Raw genomic sequence first — 16,875 nt, forward strand, 5'->3', positions numbered from 1 at the left:
CATCTTTAATAATGCTTCTGACATCCAAGCCATCCTCAAATTCTTGATGTATGGCCTGGATAATCAGACTGGCTCAACTGCTGGGCTCCAGGAACCATGATTACTGGCACATAGTCCAGCTGGAGCTCAGTAAAGCACACTAGCAGATCGTACTGGCACCACCACTTCCATCTTCATTCATGACCTAGATAATGGGGTAACAGGATGTCCGCAGCAACTTGCAGGTGATTCAAAACTGGAAGGAGTGATTTGTACACTCCTACGTGGTTATGCTGCCATTCAGAGCCACACTGACAAACTGGAGAAATGGGCAAACAAGAACCTCATGAAGTTTAAGAAAAGAAGATGGCCAAGTACTACACTTGGGTAGCAATAAAACCATGTTATTAGTACAGGCTGGGAATTCACTGGGTGGAAAACACCTTTTCAGAAAAGGTGCTGGTGGTCTCCATGTACATGAAGTTGAACATGGGCCAGGAATGTGTCCTGCTGGCAAAGAAGGCCAACAACATTCTTGGCTGCCTGAGAATGAGTACTGACAGTAGGTTGAGGGAGGTACTTATTCACCTCTAACCAGGAAATGCGAGCCTGACCCTTGAGGCTTTTCTCCAGTTCTGGGTTTCTAAATAGAAAAAACTATGTGAGCATACTGGAGAGAGTGCAGTGTGGAGTCACCAAAATGGAGTCACCTATCTAAAAAGAGATAGGAGCATTCATCAAGAACTGGAATTGTTCAACTGGAGAAGGCCATTAGAGGAGATTTTATCTTGTGTGCGAATTACCTGATAGGTAAAAAATGAACAAAGAGCAAGACTTTTAGTGAGCAGCAGCGACAGAAATGGAGAAATGGATGAAAATTGAAATACAGGAATTTCCACTCAAACATTAAAAACATTTTACTGTGAGGGTGGTCGAACACTGGGATCAGAACACTGGAAATTTGTGGAATCTTCACCTGTGGAAATACTCAAAACCCATCAGGACATGGTTTTGGGTAAACTGCTTTCTAGTTGACCTGGTTTTTAACAGGGGCATTGGACTAGATAATCATCGAAAGTCCCTTCCAAACTTAATGATTCTGTGCTTCTAACACACACAAGCCAGTGACACATAATGGTTTTAACATTACATACTTTTCTCTATTTGTTTCTCCTCTTCTTTGTGGGGCTCTTCTCCTTCTTCATCTTCACACTCCTTTTTGCTCTCCCCCTCCACCTCTTCTACAAATAGAAGAAAAAAATCCATGTGACACTTAGATCTACAAAAGTCTTGTAACAGTCCTATTTTGACTAATGAGTTAAGAAAACTTATGAAAAAAAATGTGATGGAAGGCAAGAGAAATAAGTATGACAAAAAGGGAATGAAAGATATGAAAAAAATAAGGGGATACCCTCAAAACACAATTTTGAACTATCATGCAACACATTAAGACTCGCTTCTGAATTTGCTTAACATTCAAGCCAGAATTACTGAACTGTAATTATGAGATTAATATGTTTCAGTTACCTCTGAAATAAAATGATGTGTTTTTAATGTAGCTAAAGTTCTCAACTAATTATTTTAGCTTACTTTTCCACTTAGGGAGAAAATACTAATATATTTCTCTATTTACAACAGGCAACTTCAACCATAATCTTAATGGTAGGAAATACCTAGATTTAGGTTAATAAATATTAATTTTAATTTGAAGTTTCTTGCTAATACAAAGTATCACAATTTAGGACTAGTCATTCAAAATTATACAGTTTAAGAAAAGCTTAAATAGAGAAAAATCTGAAGCCACCAAACACACAAAGATAAAACTGGTAGCACTTCCTGAAAAGTTTTGTTATATCTTCCATGAGCTTCCATTATGTGTTTCATACATATGTGTATGAAACAAGCTTCCACTACGTGCTTGTTAGATACAACAATGCCTTTAAGACTACAGCAAAATCTATCCAGAATATAACAGAGCAAGTAAGCACTGTTATGCACATCCTGATCTGCACACTTCCTCATTTTTCTTTATTCATTTTGTTATTACAGCACAGTTCACGAGCTTTTCTAAGAAAAGTTCTGGTTGCAAATGTATGCTTGATGCTCTCTTAACATTAAACCTCCCTTCTATTATGAAGAACATTTAAATGATTTAAAACAGGTTACCTAATAAATCAGAAAAAGGAAGGAGTCAAAACCTAATAACCCATCATTATGAGATTTTAATTTTTCTTATTAATGTAAAAATAATATTCATAATACAAATTCCTCAATCAAAATCTAATTTACTTTTAAGGTAATAAATTAGCATAATGCCTATGCCACCGGCTTTTTAAGACTTTGGGATAAGCTTCATGTATTTAATTCCTATTAATAAAACAGGACTCATTTACCTATGAATCTAAATGAGAATTGTTAAGTTCCAAGAAAATTTTTCCCATAATTCAGATATTTTAATATTTAGCTGAAAGACACAAGATTCCATGAAAAGATACATATACCTAAAAAGTCTTTAAAACGTGTTACAAGCTTCAAAACTAAAGTTTTTTTCAGTTCTGTATAGAGGGCAATTAATTTCAGGGATGAGAAGGTCCTTTCCTTACTAACTTCCATTATCATGAACAAACCTAACTCATTTAACTAAAAGTGATTTAAACATGACACCCAGCTAAATGTTTCTCTAGTTTCAGGAGGAGAAAACTTTACAACTGGCTTTCAACTTAAGTTTTCACAGCTAAGGTGTGATCTCATTATCCTAGACAGGCAGAAGCAATGAATGTAACCTTGGTGGCCTCCTATGAGCTTGTTGTATCATAGTAAAGTTTTACTCAGTTTAATTTATTCCAGTCATTTTTCACTTGCTTTTCTCAACTGCCATTTTATCAATGTTTCCTCCAAAGTACACACTATAATCCTGAAATATTTTTATTGAGTGGTGAGTCAGTTCTACCTTCTGATCAAGTTTTGTACTGATGTGCACCTCACAGATGACCACAATTTGTTCCTCAGTCAATCAGCACTGTAAAATTCTTCTCCAGTTCCTCATATCAGCAAACTGTCACCTCACTAGCTACCATTCATTTTGGGCAAATTATTAATTCAGTCACACAACAGTCTCTAGAACTCTGAATTTATTTTTCATTTTTCAGCTGATTATTTCCTCCACAAGGGCTTTCCATTTTACCATTTCATTTCCAAAAGTTCTCGGTAAGAAATCACTTGTGTTTAGATATCCAAGAGAATTCACATCAGGGCTTCCCTGTCACATGCCTGTTTGCTGACACAAAAAGCTCCAAGGCTTTCTGATGTATGATCTTTAATTACAAAAATCTACGACAACATAGTTATTATAGTTACTAATTCCACTTGGGAAAGACATTCCATTCATCTGTTCTTTTGAATAAAGTCTTCTGTTGTTGAGCTATGTTGTTTTTTATCTGGATTTGTTGAGATCTTACTTCTTAACTGAGCAGTTTGCATCAGTTTCTCAAATACAGCCTCTTGAAATGATCTCCATATGGTCTCCACAGTTTTAATTTTCACAGATTCTTTCCAAAAGTTACTTTTTATATGGTAACTCTACCTGTTTTCTCATACAACAGTTTCCTGCCTTGGTAACCTCTCTGCTATTATCTTTATTGCTGGCTAAGGCAAAACATCACAGTGACCAATTTTCATTTCATGAACAGCCACACAACTCTTAGTCATAAATTGTTATCAGCCAATAAATAAAACTAGCCAAAAGAATTTGTCTTGTCACCAAAACTAAGAGCCTGAAAAAGTATTGCTGGATACATTAATTTTAAACTTCTGCAAACTGTAGTCCAGTATTTAATACTCACTTCAGTCTTTTTGCTCCATAGCAAATTCCTCTCTGACCCTAGAGTGTTTTCTCATTTGGTAAGATGAAAACAGTAAACCTAATGACTTCAATGAGAGAACCCTTAAACTTCCATGAGAACAAAGATAACCAATTTATTTATAATGTTCATTTCATAAAAGGGACTCATAACACTACAATTTTGATACAATTACACACAGCCTTCTTCCCCTGTGCTTCCCCCACCTCCAACAGTTTCTAGAAGACTTTAAGTGCACAACAATGGTATCACCTTTTCAATCTCATTGACAACAGCTAATGCCTAAGTAGAGAATCCTTAGCAGAAACTCTGGAACCTCCCTTATCTCTATTTAACTAGCATAATTTAAAGGTAAATACTAGAAATAGTGGAGTTAACTACAAGCAAGAGACATTCTTATCTGTTTATCTAGCTGTTTTAGAGACTGAAGACTCAGAGTGCCACAGTCTCATCATTAATAAAACAAGATTTGAGAAACTAGGGTTACTAACTTCCCAGAGCCTAAAACCTGAATCTGGTTTAAACTATGAAATTTCTACTCTGTCAGCCATATTTAAACACACTTGGGTTAATATGGTCATAATTTAATAACAGCCATATGGCTTATGGAGGGTTGGGAGAAGAGGGAGAGGGGAAAAAACCAAAAAAAATAATTCCAGATAATTTGAAACATCTTTCTTAATTACAGGTAAAAGAACAGCCTCAACTTATCTGTAAATTATTAATCATATATTTTCAGAAGGGCAATAGTGTAACAATGACTGTCCATTGTAAAAAAGAAAAAAAGCTTACAAAACTGTATGAAACAGTATACTACAAAGGACACCCATTCAGTTTAACTTAGAAAAATGTTCTGCTAACTACATGAGGAGATCCCAAACTTAACATTTAAAAGCATCAATCAGTTGCCACAGTCAAAAAAAACTCAGATAAAAACCACTGAGTTAAATGAATAAAAGCTATATGATATGCATACATAACACGTTTTCATTAAACTTTTCCAATACTCTCTTTCAGTGGGAAAAATAAAGAAATAAGAAGTTGAGGCACACCTGGATTACACACGTGTTCTCCTTATAATTTATTTGCATGTTGAAGAAAGCTGAAATCCTTTCTTCCCCATGAAAGTAGTAAATGAATGCACTTCTCCCAAATCTTTCTGTTCCCTCTCTGACAATTACTCATCCTTCCTTTTTCCACCTACTAACTCACCCAAGTTGGCACCCAAATTTACAGACTACAAAAAACCCCAAAGCAAACCATTAAGAAAATGACAAAAAAGCCCCTAAAACCAAAATCCAAAACAAATAAACAAAAAAAAAACACCCAAATGTCGAAGATGACCATTTTTGAGTGTTAAGTTTTTTTCCTGGTCCTCAAATACCACCCTGGAAAACTAATACTACATAACATTACTCATGGGTAAGGTTGCCTTTTTGATTTAGAATCCTGCCACAAGTGTGTTATTCTAAGAAATGAACAAAATCTCAAACTTGAATGGAAATTAACGATTTAGAAAATTCTTACCTGGAAGACTTGACTTGTTTGGTAGTACCACTTCAACATGTTCCTCCTTCTCATCACAGGGCTCCTCTTCATCAGACAATACTAAGAAAGCCTCTTTTGGCAGATTTTCATTGCTTTCCTGCTTGGATGGTGAACCCAAACAGTTGTCTATTTTGTCTTCTAAGTCTGGGACTGTGTCATCCACTGGAAGTAGAGAACTTTTAGAAAAACAGCTCAGATCATCTTCAGCAGGTGCTAGTTTTTCCAAAATTGGAATAATGTCATCTGTTTCCATACACTCAGTATTGTCCAAGATACTTTCACCTGGCTCATCTGCTGTCTTTGAAACAGTGGTTTCTGAAAGTCCTGCACTGCCTTCTTGTTTTTCCTGGTCAGCTTCCATACTGCTAGAGATGGTTGCTTCTCCAACCACCTCTTCCACAGTTACTTCTTCAGTCCTCTTTCCCTCACCAAATGAAGTGGAATTCACAGGTAAATCATTTGTTTCTACCTTCTCTTCAGAAGAGTCATTAATATCACAGACTGATTTACTTTCATCTTCTGATGGGATATCATTCTTTCTTTGGTCCAAATTATCATTTCTATTATTTTCTTCGTGGACGTTATCTTTACTGCTACCAACTCCATTTTCAGCCTCACGTTCTACTGCAACATCATTATCTTTAGCTTGCTCAGGAGTAACATTTTCTGAAGACAGCACTGGAGGTTTGGATTCTGTGTCATTGTTTTCTGCTCTACTTTCAGGGCTTTTGCTCTCATTAATTTCATCACAACCTGTTCTTCCTTCTTCAGAGTTAACACACAAGTCAACTAGGCCATTCATTTCTTTCTTGTCTTCCGCACAGTCTGTGTTGCTTAAAAGGGAATTCATATCAGAATCTCCATTCTCATGTTTTCCATTTACCAGTTTCACTTCAGTTGTCTTCAACAGTTCCTCTTTAACCTTATAGACAGCTTCAAGTTGTTGCCGATCACTTACTCTCATTGTTTTTCGTGCTTTAAAGACTTTTTTCTGAGGTTCCTCTGTGCTATCCATCTTAGCCCTTAAAAAGAAAATCAGAAAGAATTGTGAAGATAAAAATTTATCATTGTCATACTATACTGTTACTAAGAAAGATTGTAACATCTGGCACGTTTTAAAATAAAGTAGTTGAAATGTTACTGACAAAAACAAAGAAACACCTATCAACACTTGAATTTGACTTCCCAAAAAATGAATCCAAGTTTCTCTATGTGCTGCACAAACACATTTATGCAAAGGTCACAGAGATCACACTATAATATCATTCATAACATTCTAACTACACATTTTAGACCACTTGTCCCATAGTATTCTATTAAAAATTAATATTATACTAAGATAAAAGCCAGCAGCCTCTCTTCTCATAAAAAGGTAAAAATAAATGCAAACTGATGGATCAAGAATATTTCCATCCTTCTAAAAATATTTAATTTTGTAAGTTTTAAGCAGAATTAATAACTGGGGTAAATGAGAAGATTTTTATATCAAGTCACTTTTAAGAAAATTTCATTATATGCAAAGAATTTCTCAATGTATCATTAAAATACTTTTTTCTGCATAAATAAAATAGGCTTTCATTCTCCATATCTGTACAATGATTAAATGAACTTGAATTTCTAGACCACTTTCATTCAGTTTGCAGTAACATTTTACTAAAACTATTTGTGGCCATAAAAACTACCGGTATGGGAGCACGTTGTAGCAAAATTTCCTCTTTCAAGGAAAACTGTTGTGTTTGCCCAACACAGTTCTATTCGTTCCATCCATCCATGCAAGTATTAAAAAAAAAAAAAAGTTTACAAAAAGTGTAAGAAAAATGTTAGACAATCTATTTTATCAAATTAAAACATGGAGTTAAAACCAGCATTACCTAGGAAGCTATAATGATTTTGCTGAAATACAACAAAATCTGATTTAATCTGTTTCCATTAAACAAAACAAATCCACTGGGATTTTTATTTTTTTTTTCCTTATGTGATCTTGCCTAATTGCCTAGTTTTAAAGGATTATATATGATAATGTTCAGAAACAGAAAGCAGCTAAGGAAGTTCATACATCCTAAATGTAACTTAAAAACTAAGATCTTGAATCAGCTGGTGTGAAACAATTTACATCTAATGAAGCTACAAACCATCATAAAGTTACTCCTATCAAGCATACAGCTTTATTAAGTTTCTCAAAAACATGCAAAAATTATATTAACAATAACTAAAAGAGAAAATTATTGGGCAGTTGTTTCAATGATTTTTTTCCCCACAAGGACCATATATGCAAATGTTTATAACACTGACACAGCAGAATTATTAGACAAAGGATGCACTTTAAATACTTAGTATGATTAGTTTTGTGTCAGCCCCCAATTCTTTTTCATTTTCATTTACAGAGCTAAGAAATTAATTAATAAATTGCATTTTGTCTTTTCAGGTGGGATATAAATTATTTTGATTTTATTTGGTAAAAGAAAGCAGGGCTACTGCCAGCATTAGCTCAGATCAATGACAGTTTTGTGTAAACACAAGTTCAAGAGTATTTGGACAACCCTCTTGGGCAGGAGGAATGATTCTTGGGGTTATCCTGTGCCAGGTGAGGAGCTGGACTCAGTTCCTGTGTGGGCCCCATAAAACTCAGGATACTTGACAATTCCACAATTCTATGAACGAAGCTGCAAAATTCAGAACACAGATGCCACAGCCTCTAAATAACAATTTGGTTCCACTCCATATTGTAGCCAGCCTCATCTACAAGTTTTAATTAGGCAATGCTAGGATTGCACTTCAGCTTTCTCTTCAGCAGACTGAAGCTGTCAAGCTCCCTCAGCATCTCATCATGGGTCACATGCTTTAGCTCCTATCATTTTGGTCTGCTGGATCTTTCCTAGTTTCCTAATGGCACCTATTTGGAACAATTTTTTGTGAAGAAAATTATTTAACATTTATCCCTAACTACAATACTCTACATTGCAAGGTACGAATATATATTCGAAGGTACAATATGAATTCTACTGTAAACCCCACAATCATGATGTTCCTCACATTACAATTATAAGGCTTATATATGTGGTTAACATGACTTGAGAAAAACAAGGACAAAGCACAAAGCAATTTTTTTATATTTCCTTTTAACTTAACACTGAACTTCCCTTACACTTTTTTTTTTCAGTTCCACAAAACAATCTAGAATCCTCAGATCTGAGTTACTGACAGTACTTAACACTTTTGACCTACACCTCAAGAACAGATGAACAAATTTTTACAAAAAGTTGTATCAGGTCTTTTTATAGACTCTTAATAATACCATTATGACATTTTTTGCCATTCTGACCTAGATTTTCTGAACTGGATTGTCTACTACTGCATTGCCACTAGTGGGAGCAAAAGAGAACACCTACAGAAACACTGATCTGAAACACCACTTTACTTCAATTGAGAACAGGTTCTCATCACATAACCATTTTCAGTCAGATGACTTATGAACTCCAGGTGAGCTGTTAATGCATTTCCAGAGCTGTCTACGTGCTAAATACAATTTCTTCATATTCCTTCAGAAAGGAATATATCTAATGCAAGAATTTTAGCAGGTAAAAATCTCTAGTATTTTGGAAGTGCAAGTGCAGTTTTTGGAAGCACGTCCTTTCTGTCTTCCCAAGAACTTTGAATGGAAGGCAGACATTTTCACATCATTATAAAACATGTGTGACACTGTCATGTAATAGAATACTGACCATCATACTCATGTTCCATGCATAAAAACACCTATAACCAACACACATGGTGTTACAGATTTTTACTTTGTAGAGGCAATTTAGGAAAAAAAAATCAGGCTTGGCTAACCTTGAACAAGTACCAGAACTCCTAATAGGAGACCCACTAAAAAGAATCCTCTGGTAGCACAGTACAAGAATAAAGCCTCTGCATCAAAATTACAATAGGATAGTTCAAACTCCCAGACTACAGTGTTTCCTTTTATAGGCATTACACAGAATTTACAAAAGTAAGACTTTTCCTACAACCAGAAAATACACTAACAGATTAATGTAACATTTACAGATGTCTTAAAATCAAATTTGTAATCATATTACTTGAATAACTGCATAACTTAAAATTGTTGTTCTAATTTCCTTAAGTCATCTAAGCAGCTTTTCATGGACATTTTTTAAATACAGTAAATACAAAGAAAATACAGAACATTTCTTTTTATATTTGCCAAGAAGAGTAGTCAGAAAAAATTCAAACATCAGAATCCCTTCATATTGATGCATCCTTACTTTTATATTGAAAAAATAGAACAGGATGAATTGCTAATATATTTCAAAATTATGTTTACTTTTAGGATGTTATCCAAAATCTAGTTAGAAACAAAGCACTAACAGCTCTAGAGAGAACCTGTAGGAAATACAGGCTTCTCAAAATTCCATTTTTAAATGGAATGGGAGTAACTCTTGCATATTTTCCTGTGCAATCCCACAATCTTTTGCAACTTTTAAAGCTACTAAAAATATTCCATAAAGACTACTGTAACAAAATTATAAGCATAGATGAGATGAACCAGTGTTTTGGGTTCATCTTTTAACAACAAAATATCTTGTAACAGGGCAGACCAGACTTTAAGCATTTCCAGCCATACCCACAAGGGAACACAGTGCAGCCAAAGAACAGATCTCATGTGAGAGCTGAGTGAAAGAAAAACAAATCAACTGGTAGCCAGTCCAGACAGGCTTGGTCACACCAGTGTAAGCCAGTCATCCACCATCTGATAAATGCTGGTTTCCAGCCTTTCAAAGGGGCAAGGTGCACCCCTTCAGAGAGCAACAGAGCAAACTACATGAATTCAGCCTTGCACAAACAAATCTTACCAAGCTACAAGTATTCTAAATGGATGTATTTTGGTAGTCTCTCTTTACAGTTAACAACATGAAGTTTAGCTGTGTTTGTTGAACACCCTCCTTAACTGATGTTTGGGTGTTTTCGTTTTTTACTCATCGTGTGACCAAGTCACAAGGAGGAAACCAATGGCACAGGCACCAAGCCAAAAGAGGAACATTCTTTTATTTCAAAGAATGGCTTTTGTATGCATCAGCACAAAATGACTCCAGCATGTACAGCTACTGTGTAAGGGTTAAATGCTGCAAATAAAGACACAGGCTTTGGACTGACTTTTTTTGTTTTAATTTTATTCAAGTCAACAATTTTGACAGACCAATGTACACATCATGTTCATTTGTTTAGATATAAAACCTCCCCTTTTCATTTTAAGCTGTGAAGTCATACATAATTAGTCCTGTGAGACATAAACACATCATTAGGCACCTCCCTCCAAGATTCAGAAATTCTTCTCATGATGAAATGTGTGCTAAATGCCACAAAACGTGCCAGTGCAGCTAGGAATATGGGAAGGTCTCTTTTCTGAGTCAATTAAAAAGTTTTCCCTCTACTTCCTCATTTTTTACCATTCTTACTCTGCAAAGAGACCACAGCTCAATAGCGAGAAAGGATTGTATTAGCTGGTATGGATCACCATCTGATCGTGTGCTCAGGTAAGCAGCCCATGAGCTGCTCAAAATGACAAACCAATCAGCAAGGAGCTGCCTGAATCCTGCCTAGTGACAGGCAGCAGGCAAAGGGAAGGCCATGGGAAAATGGGGGGGGGGGGGGTGGGGAGGGAGAAGCTGCAATCTAAAAAATCTGGTGAGTAATGGCGTTTGCATAACATCATGGGTCTAGAACAGCACCAGCAAAGGGCTCCTGGAGGGCATGCAGCACATGCACCACAAGCATAAAACGTTTGTCAAAGCACAAGAACTACGTGGAGGAAGTAAAGTTCACTGATAATGAACATCAGTGCTCAAATGTGCAAGCCTACTTAAAACACAGTATAGCCAAATGAAAGTGAAGCAGCAAATGGTCATGAGTATTGTGTTCTAGATGGAGAGTTCCAAAGAATAAGAGTGGTGAATAAAACCTACCTTTTAAGTTGTGGTTCATAAAAAGCAGTTTTCAGTTGAAATCCTCCATAGCAATTTTGATATAAGTTGTCAGAAATTTAAAAACTATTTTTAAAGAAAAAAAGAAACCATACTGTTTGAGACCTATCCTTATAAAACACATAATTAAATAATGTGCCAATAATTTGATTTTCTATCAGCAATACAAGTCTACTGATCTGGCTGAATGGAATACACACCAGCAGCCTAGTGAGCTCCACATATAACTGCGCCTTTGTTTTTAAATGTAATAAACAAAATAGACATCACATGATTATCGTATGTGCAAATAACAACTCTTCTAGCACACCACAAACAATTTGTCTCTTTTTGTCTAAAGTTTTTGTCTCTTTTTGGCTAAAGTTATGTTAGTGTTAGCTGAGAGTAGGGAGAAAAATACACCATTTTCTAAGAGAAAAAATGACGTCACCACCCTGTCCTATTTCACCTAGTCCCCACACAGCAGAACAAGGTGAACTATAATTAAATCCCCTTTAGCTGCTCTGTCCCCGCCACATCCCGGACTGCGGTTCGCAGCGCGGGGACCAAGAGCACGTCCCGCTGCGGCGCAGCCCTGCAGTGCCGCCGGCGCTCCCCAGGGGGCGCCCGCGGGGCCCCGCCGGCCGCACCCGCGCCGCGGAGGGACGGACCCGCAGGCCCGCTTCCCATTGGCTGAACGGAGCGGCCGCGCGGCAGCCAATCACACGGGAGCGCCTTGAATTCCGCCCAGCAACAAGCCCCACGCGGCAGACGTCGGGCGCGGGCACGAGCGCGAGAGCGCGCGTTAAACCAACGGGATTTTCCGAAGGGCGCAATAGAAAGCCAAGGGTTTTCCATCTGACACCTGGAGCTGCACAACAGCGCTGACCCACGAGTGGGGGTGCACAGCCGCGATAAGGAACAGGTGCTTGATGTGCGGGAGCATTTTTAGGCGATCACTGAATTCCTGCGATGCTGAATGCTAAATCAGAAAAAATGCTGAGATGCAACCTGGGTTCAAGTATGACAACTGGGAAAACTTCCTTTCTTCAGATCCTATGCAATGCCACTGATTTTTTAGTATTCCAACAGAAAATCAGTGTTTTGACATGAGTGCAGTATGACTTCTGCCTTGAAAGCCTTTGCAAACTGCCTTCTGAAATTCAGCAAAAGATTGTGCCCAACTCTGTATCTATGTCTAAGAAAAACACCCCCCCTATATGGTTAAAGCCTTCTTAAATCAGAGTAAACTCACAGTACATTTTCAAGAAGGTTGGTCTTGTTTATTGTATATGTGATAGCGTCATGTGCAAACTTGAACTATGCTCTCATCACCTTGGCGTCACAGTAAGTTAAGCACTTCTCTACCTGCAGAGGATAATACCGACATTGGCTCATGAACCTGCTTCTCATACCAAATTTTCGAGTTATTTTCCCATGAGGCTTTAACATCTTGTGGGAGAAATTAACTCCTCGTGGGACAAAGATGACTGACAGGTCTATTAACATGGCTAAGATATTTCATCTGCTGGTGGCTTTGCAGAGTTGTTCTTACATGTTCATCACTTTATGCCTAGAAAAGTGCATTCTTTGGAACACAGCAGAATGGAAAACAAGTGGAGAGTGTTTCCCAGATGACCCCTTAGAAACACCCATTATTTAGCACATGGAGCTTAAGCTGATTCTCCAAGATGAGTTTTATCTTTTTCTGTATACTGAATTTTAATAGCTGCTTAGACTATTAAACTAGTAAAACTGCATGACTGGAACTCAGCCAGAGCAACAAGGCTGTGATAATGTGTTTTCTTACTTCCCACAAGTGTTAGAGATTTCAGTTATTATCAACAACTCAAAACATCAGCTTTCAATTCAGCTGTGACATCTCCAAACACTAAACAAATCTACCGTTTAAACGGTGGTAATAGCAAAACTCAGCTTTCTTACAGAAAGATTTTTTTTTAGCACAAACTAAAACACTAAGAAAGTTTGGGTTTTTTTCATTACACTGAATTTGAAGTTGAATTTATGCATTTAAAGATACATTTGATGAACATCATTATACACAGTCTGAGTGTTAGATTACAGTTACATCTCTGGCATAGGATAAACAGCTTGAATTTCCTTACCATTATCCTTGAAAATTAGTAAGACCTAGTAATTCCATAGATGTGGTCACTAACTGCCAAAACACAAACAAAAACTTACCCAGCTTCTGATATTCCAAACTTAAAACCTGAATTCATTGTTCATGCACATGAAGATAAAAAAGTATGAGACACATTGTGGGAAAAGAAGAATCTTAGAAAAAAGGCAAAATGTTCTGATCATGCTTAGGCTTTTCTAGGCATTATAAAATACAGTATTTTTTCCTTTTGTAAGAAAATTATTTATAAATTTTAAATGTATAATTTTAAGCAATTCAACAAGCTAGAACTTTGACATGGTATCACTAACATATGCACATTTGCATCCCTTCTGTTGGGTAAAATACGGAACGACGCTATTGTAAAGAAAAAACTAAAATATTTACCCTGAACAGTTTATTGTCTAGACTCTAGACTAGTTCCCATATCACATATGCAACTAGCTGTAGCAATGTACCTTCAGCTTTCCAAGTGGCAGCTCAGTGACATCGGAATTCACAGGTGAGCTACCTGATGCTGACAGTGGTCCCAAGAGTCTCAAATGCCAGAAACAGCAGAAGCGAAAACTCGCAACAAAAGAGGTGATGCTGCATTGAAATGTTACCTTTTATGAGACTTTTTTGCAAAGATTGTGTTTTGTCAGGAACAAAAAGCAAGTTTAAGATGGAACTAAACCAGCAGTTGGTAAGTTGCCTGTTGGAAGTGTTATCAGTATTTCCCCGAGGAACACACCGTTTCTCGGCAGGGCAGCACACCTGCTGCCTCGCCCTGCCCAGCACAGGCACAGCGTGCAGGATGGAAAGGGCACATCGCCAGGCGCGAGGAAACCAGCTCCTCCATAAACTCATGGCGCTGAAGCCTGGTGGGTGCTCTGAGGTGTTCGGGCAGGGAGGCTATTTCCCGTTTCCCCTATGAAAGGATGAGTTTTCTCTCTGTGCTTGAGGCAGGCCAAGGCAGCCCCTCGGCAGCCATCTTGTCCTCTCGCCGGCTCCCTCCCCATGGCAGGGAGATTTGCATCCGCGCTCGGGATTGGCTGCCGCAGAGCTGCTTTGCATGAGCCAAATCCGCCTGGCAACAGGCTAAAAATAGCCCGCGCTGCTGCAGGGAGCGGCACTGCGGCGGCGCGGGAGCGCGCTCGGCCGACGAGAGGGGCCAGGCACGCGCAGCCGCCCCGACGTGAGAGAGCTGCGGGCACGGAGCACCGAACTCCCTCAGGCTTCCGCTGGGCCTTTGCAATGGCTAAAATAAATTCTGCAGTCATTCTCTTTTCAAATCAAAACAAACTGTTATAATCTAAACGCTCTCTTGTTTTTTAGTTTCGTTTCTAGGCAAGCTGGAACAGACACCATCTTTGTTACTGTAATACCCCACATTTGGTGAGGTGGCAATGGAGTAATCCACAACACCTGCACCAAATGCCACCTAATCCTTACTAATGTGGGCTCTTACACAAAGTTCTTGGCTTCTGAATTACCCCTTGTTAATCACAACTCACCAGAAACACACCTGTACCATCCCTCCACTCGAAACTAAAGACAGTGTGGGATTTGGAAGGGCAAGCCAGAACGATCCAAGAAAAGAAACTCTAAATAGAGAAGGCATTTTAAGAATAAAATTTAGATACAAAGCAAAGTCAGTAAGCACAAAATCTTAATGCTACATACATACATGTTCTATGATAGTAACTCCAGCAGTAATCTGCATGTACATAATTTTACAACCTACAAAACAGGAATCATCTACAGAAGTTTCATTTTCAGCAATACTGAACTGATAGCATAGACTCTTCTGACTGCAGCAGAAGCAAGTCAAGAGGTTCCCACACCTTTCTATTCACCACACCCGCCCCAGCTTTCTGTTTCATGGAACTAGTAAAGGCAGGTCCAAGCCAGCACTGTAAGATGAATGAAGTATCCAGTGTACAGCAATCTAGGGTAGCTCTTTGGCAGACTGAAATGTGCCATCTGATACATGAGGAATCAGATACATACACACTGCTAGAATGAGAAAAATAGGTATTTTCTCTACAATTGTCAAAATTAAATAAGGAGAGCAGGAAGAAAGTGGCCAAAGCAGGTGGTTGGTCACAGTGACCACTGAAGACAGCTGGTATCTTCTGAATGACTCAACAAAAAAGAATGACAAAAATTAAACAGAAATCTGAATATAGGAGGTAAGTGAAGTAAGACAAAAATTTGCAGATTAAAAAAAACTTCAAAATAAAATTAGGGAGAAAACCTCACCATCATCACCACCAAGCAAACCAAAATACACACATTCCCATGTAGGGAAACCTACAGTTAACCCAAACTTTATTACCTGTATCTGGTGTTAGGACCGTTTGTTGCAAACGTTCTTTAGGGAAAGGTAGCTTACTGCATAGATGTTAATTAGCTGCTTCTAATGCATTTTACTAGAAACTGTCTCCTACCACAAGAAATTTTTTCATTTATCAGAGGCTAAATGTTTTCCAAAGGAAACTAATGTTGTGAAATGATGGGAACTAGAAAAAAAAATGCCAACCTCATTCTATGCATTACTACATTCAGAAGAAGAGGAAAAAATCACACAATTATTAGTACCAGTAACACATTGTATTAATATGGCAAGGATCCCAGATAATGCAGGTAATTCATGTTCCTACAATGATCAACAGAACCTTTCTAATAAAGTTCTATGGCAGTCAATTTCTTACTGTACAAAGCATGCAACCAGAGTAAGACTTACTCTAGTAAAAGTCTAAAATGGCAGATTAAATTTTCTTGGGTCAGTGGGTGGACAATTATTTTTCTGTATTTCCTCTTAGGCAAAGTTTTGTCACACTTTTGTCTCACACTTGTAACAAAAATTGCCCAATGTGTCACCCAAATGGTCCTTTAAATGTTTCATAATCTAATATGTAAGCAACCATTGCATGGATAATTCTTTAACTTCAGCACATCTAGAACAAGCTCTAGAGAGACAGATTGCCAGATTTAATTCTTTGCTGAACTGCCCAAGTAGCAGGAAGCACTAAGTAAACCTACGATTTTTAAATGTAGTTCCAACCACAGAAATAAATGATAAGAGAAATAGAACAAGCTTTGAAAGGGGCTTTAATGACAAATAGCCTGAAAAGGTACCAATTCTTACTGTATTCTTCCCTTCTAGAACCTCTGACACACCCACCTACTCACCACACTTGCTGCATAGACAGCAGACGTATGATCCCGCTATATACCATTTACCTGACTTGTTAGGAGACCAAATTCAATATCCTAGATTCAATTGCTACCATATAAGAGACACTCTTTTCTCATTACTGTCTTGTTATCACACTTCTAAATTCAATACCAGTAGGAATAAATTTTGAAATGATGCCACACTAGTGTTAAGCGGCACAGT

At 37.6% G+C, this 16,875-nt stretch overlaps 1 protein-coding gene across 13 annotated transcripts in view; it reads right to left on the minus strand.

Annotated features, from left to right (window-relative positions):
* ATF7IP (activating transcription factor 7 interacting protein) overlaps positions 1 to 16,875 on the minus strand; it is a 75,124-nt gene that overhangs the window by 32,276 nt on the left and 25,973 nt on the right. For 11 of the 13 annotated variants that reach the window (XM_056482432.1, XM_056482428.1, XM_056482425.1 and 8 more), the window contains 2 exons: positions 5,367 to 6,409; positions 1,134 to 1,220 (listed from right to left, as the gene is read on the minus strand). In XM_056482432.1, coding sequence (XP_056338407.1) covers positions 1,134 to 1,220; positions 5,367 to 6,402 — 1,123 coding nt within the window. In that variant the 5' untranslated portion in view covers positions 6,403 to 6,409. Of the gene's footprint in view, positions 1 to 1,133; positions 1,221 to 5,366; positions 6,410 to 11,350; positions 11,953 to 16,875 lie in introns of those variants that run through there. The other 2 variants (XM_056482433.1, XM_056482424.1) reach the window with 1 other exon arrangement.

This window comes from Oenanthe melanoleuca, chromosome 1A, assembly GCF_029582105.1.
Source record: "Oenanthe melanoleuca isolate GR-GAL-2019-014 chromosome 1A, OMel1.0, whole genome shotgun sequence".
Classification (NCBI taxonomy): domain Eukaryota; kingdom Metazoa; phylum Chordata; class Aves; order Passeriformes; family Muscicapidae; genus Oenanthe; species Oenanthe melanoleuca.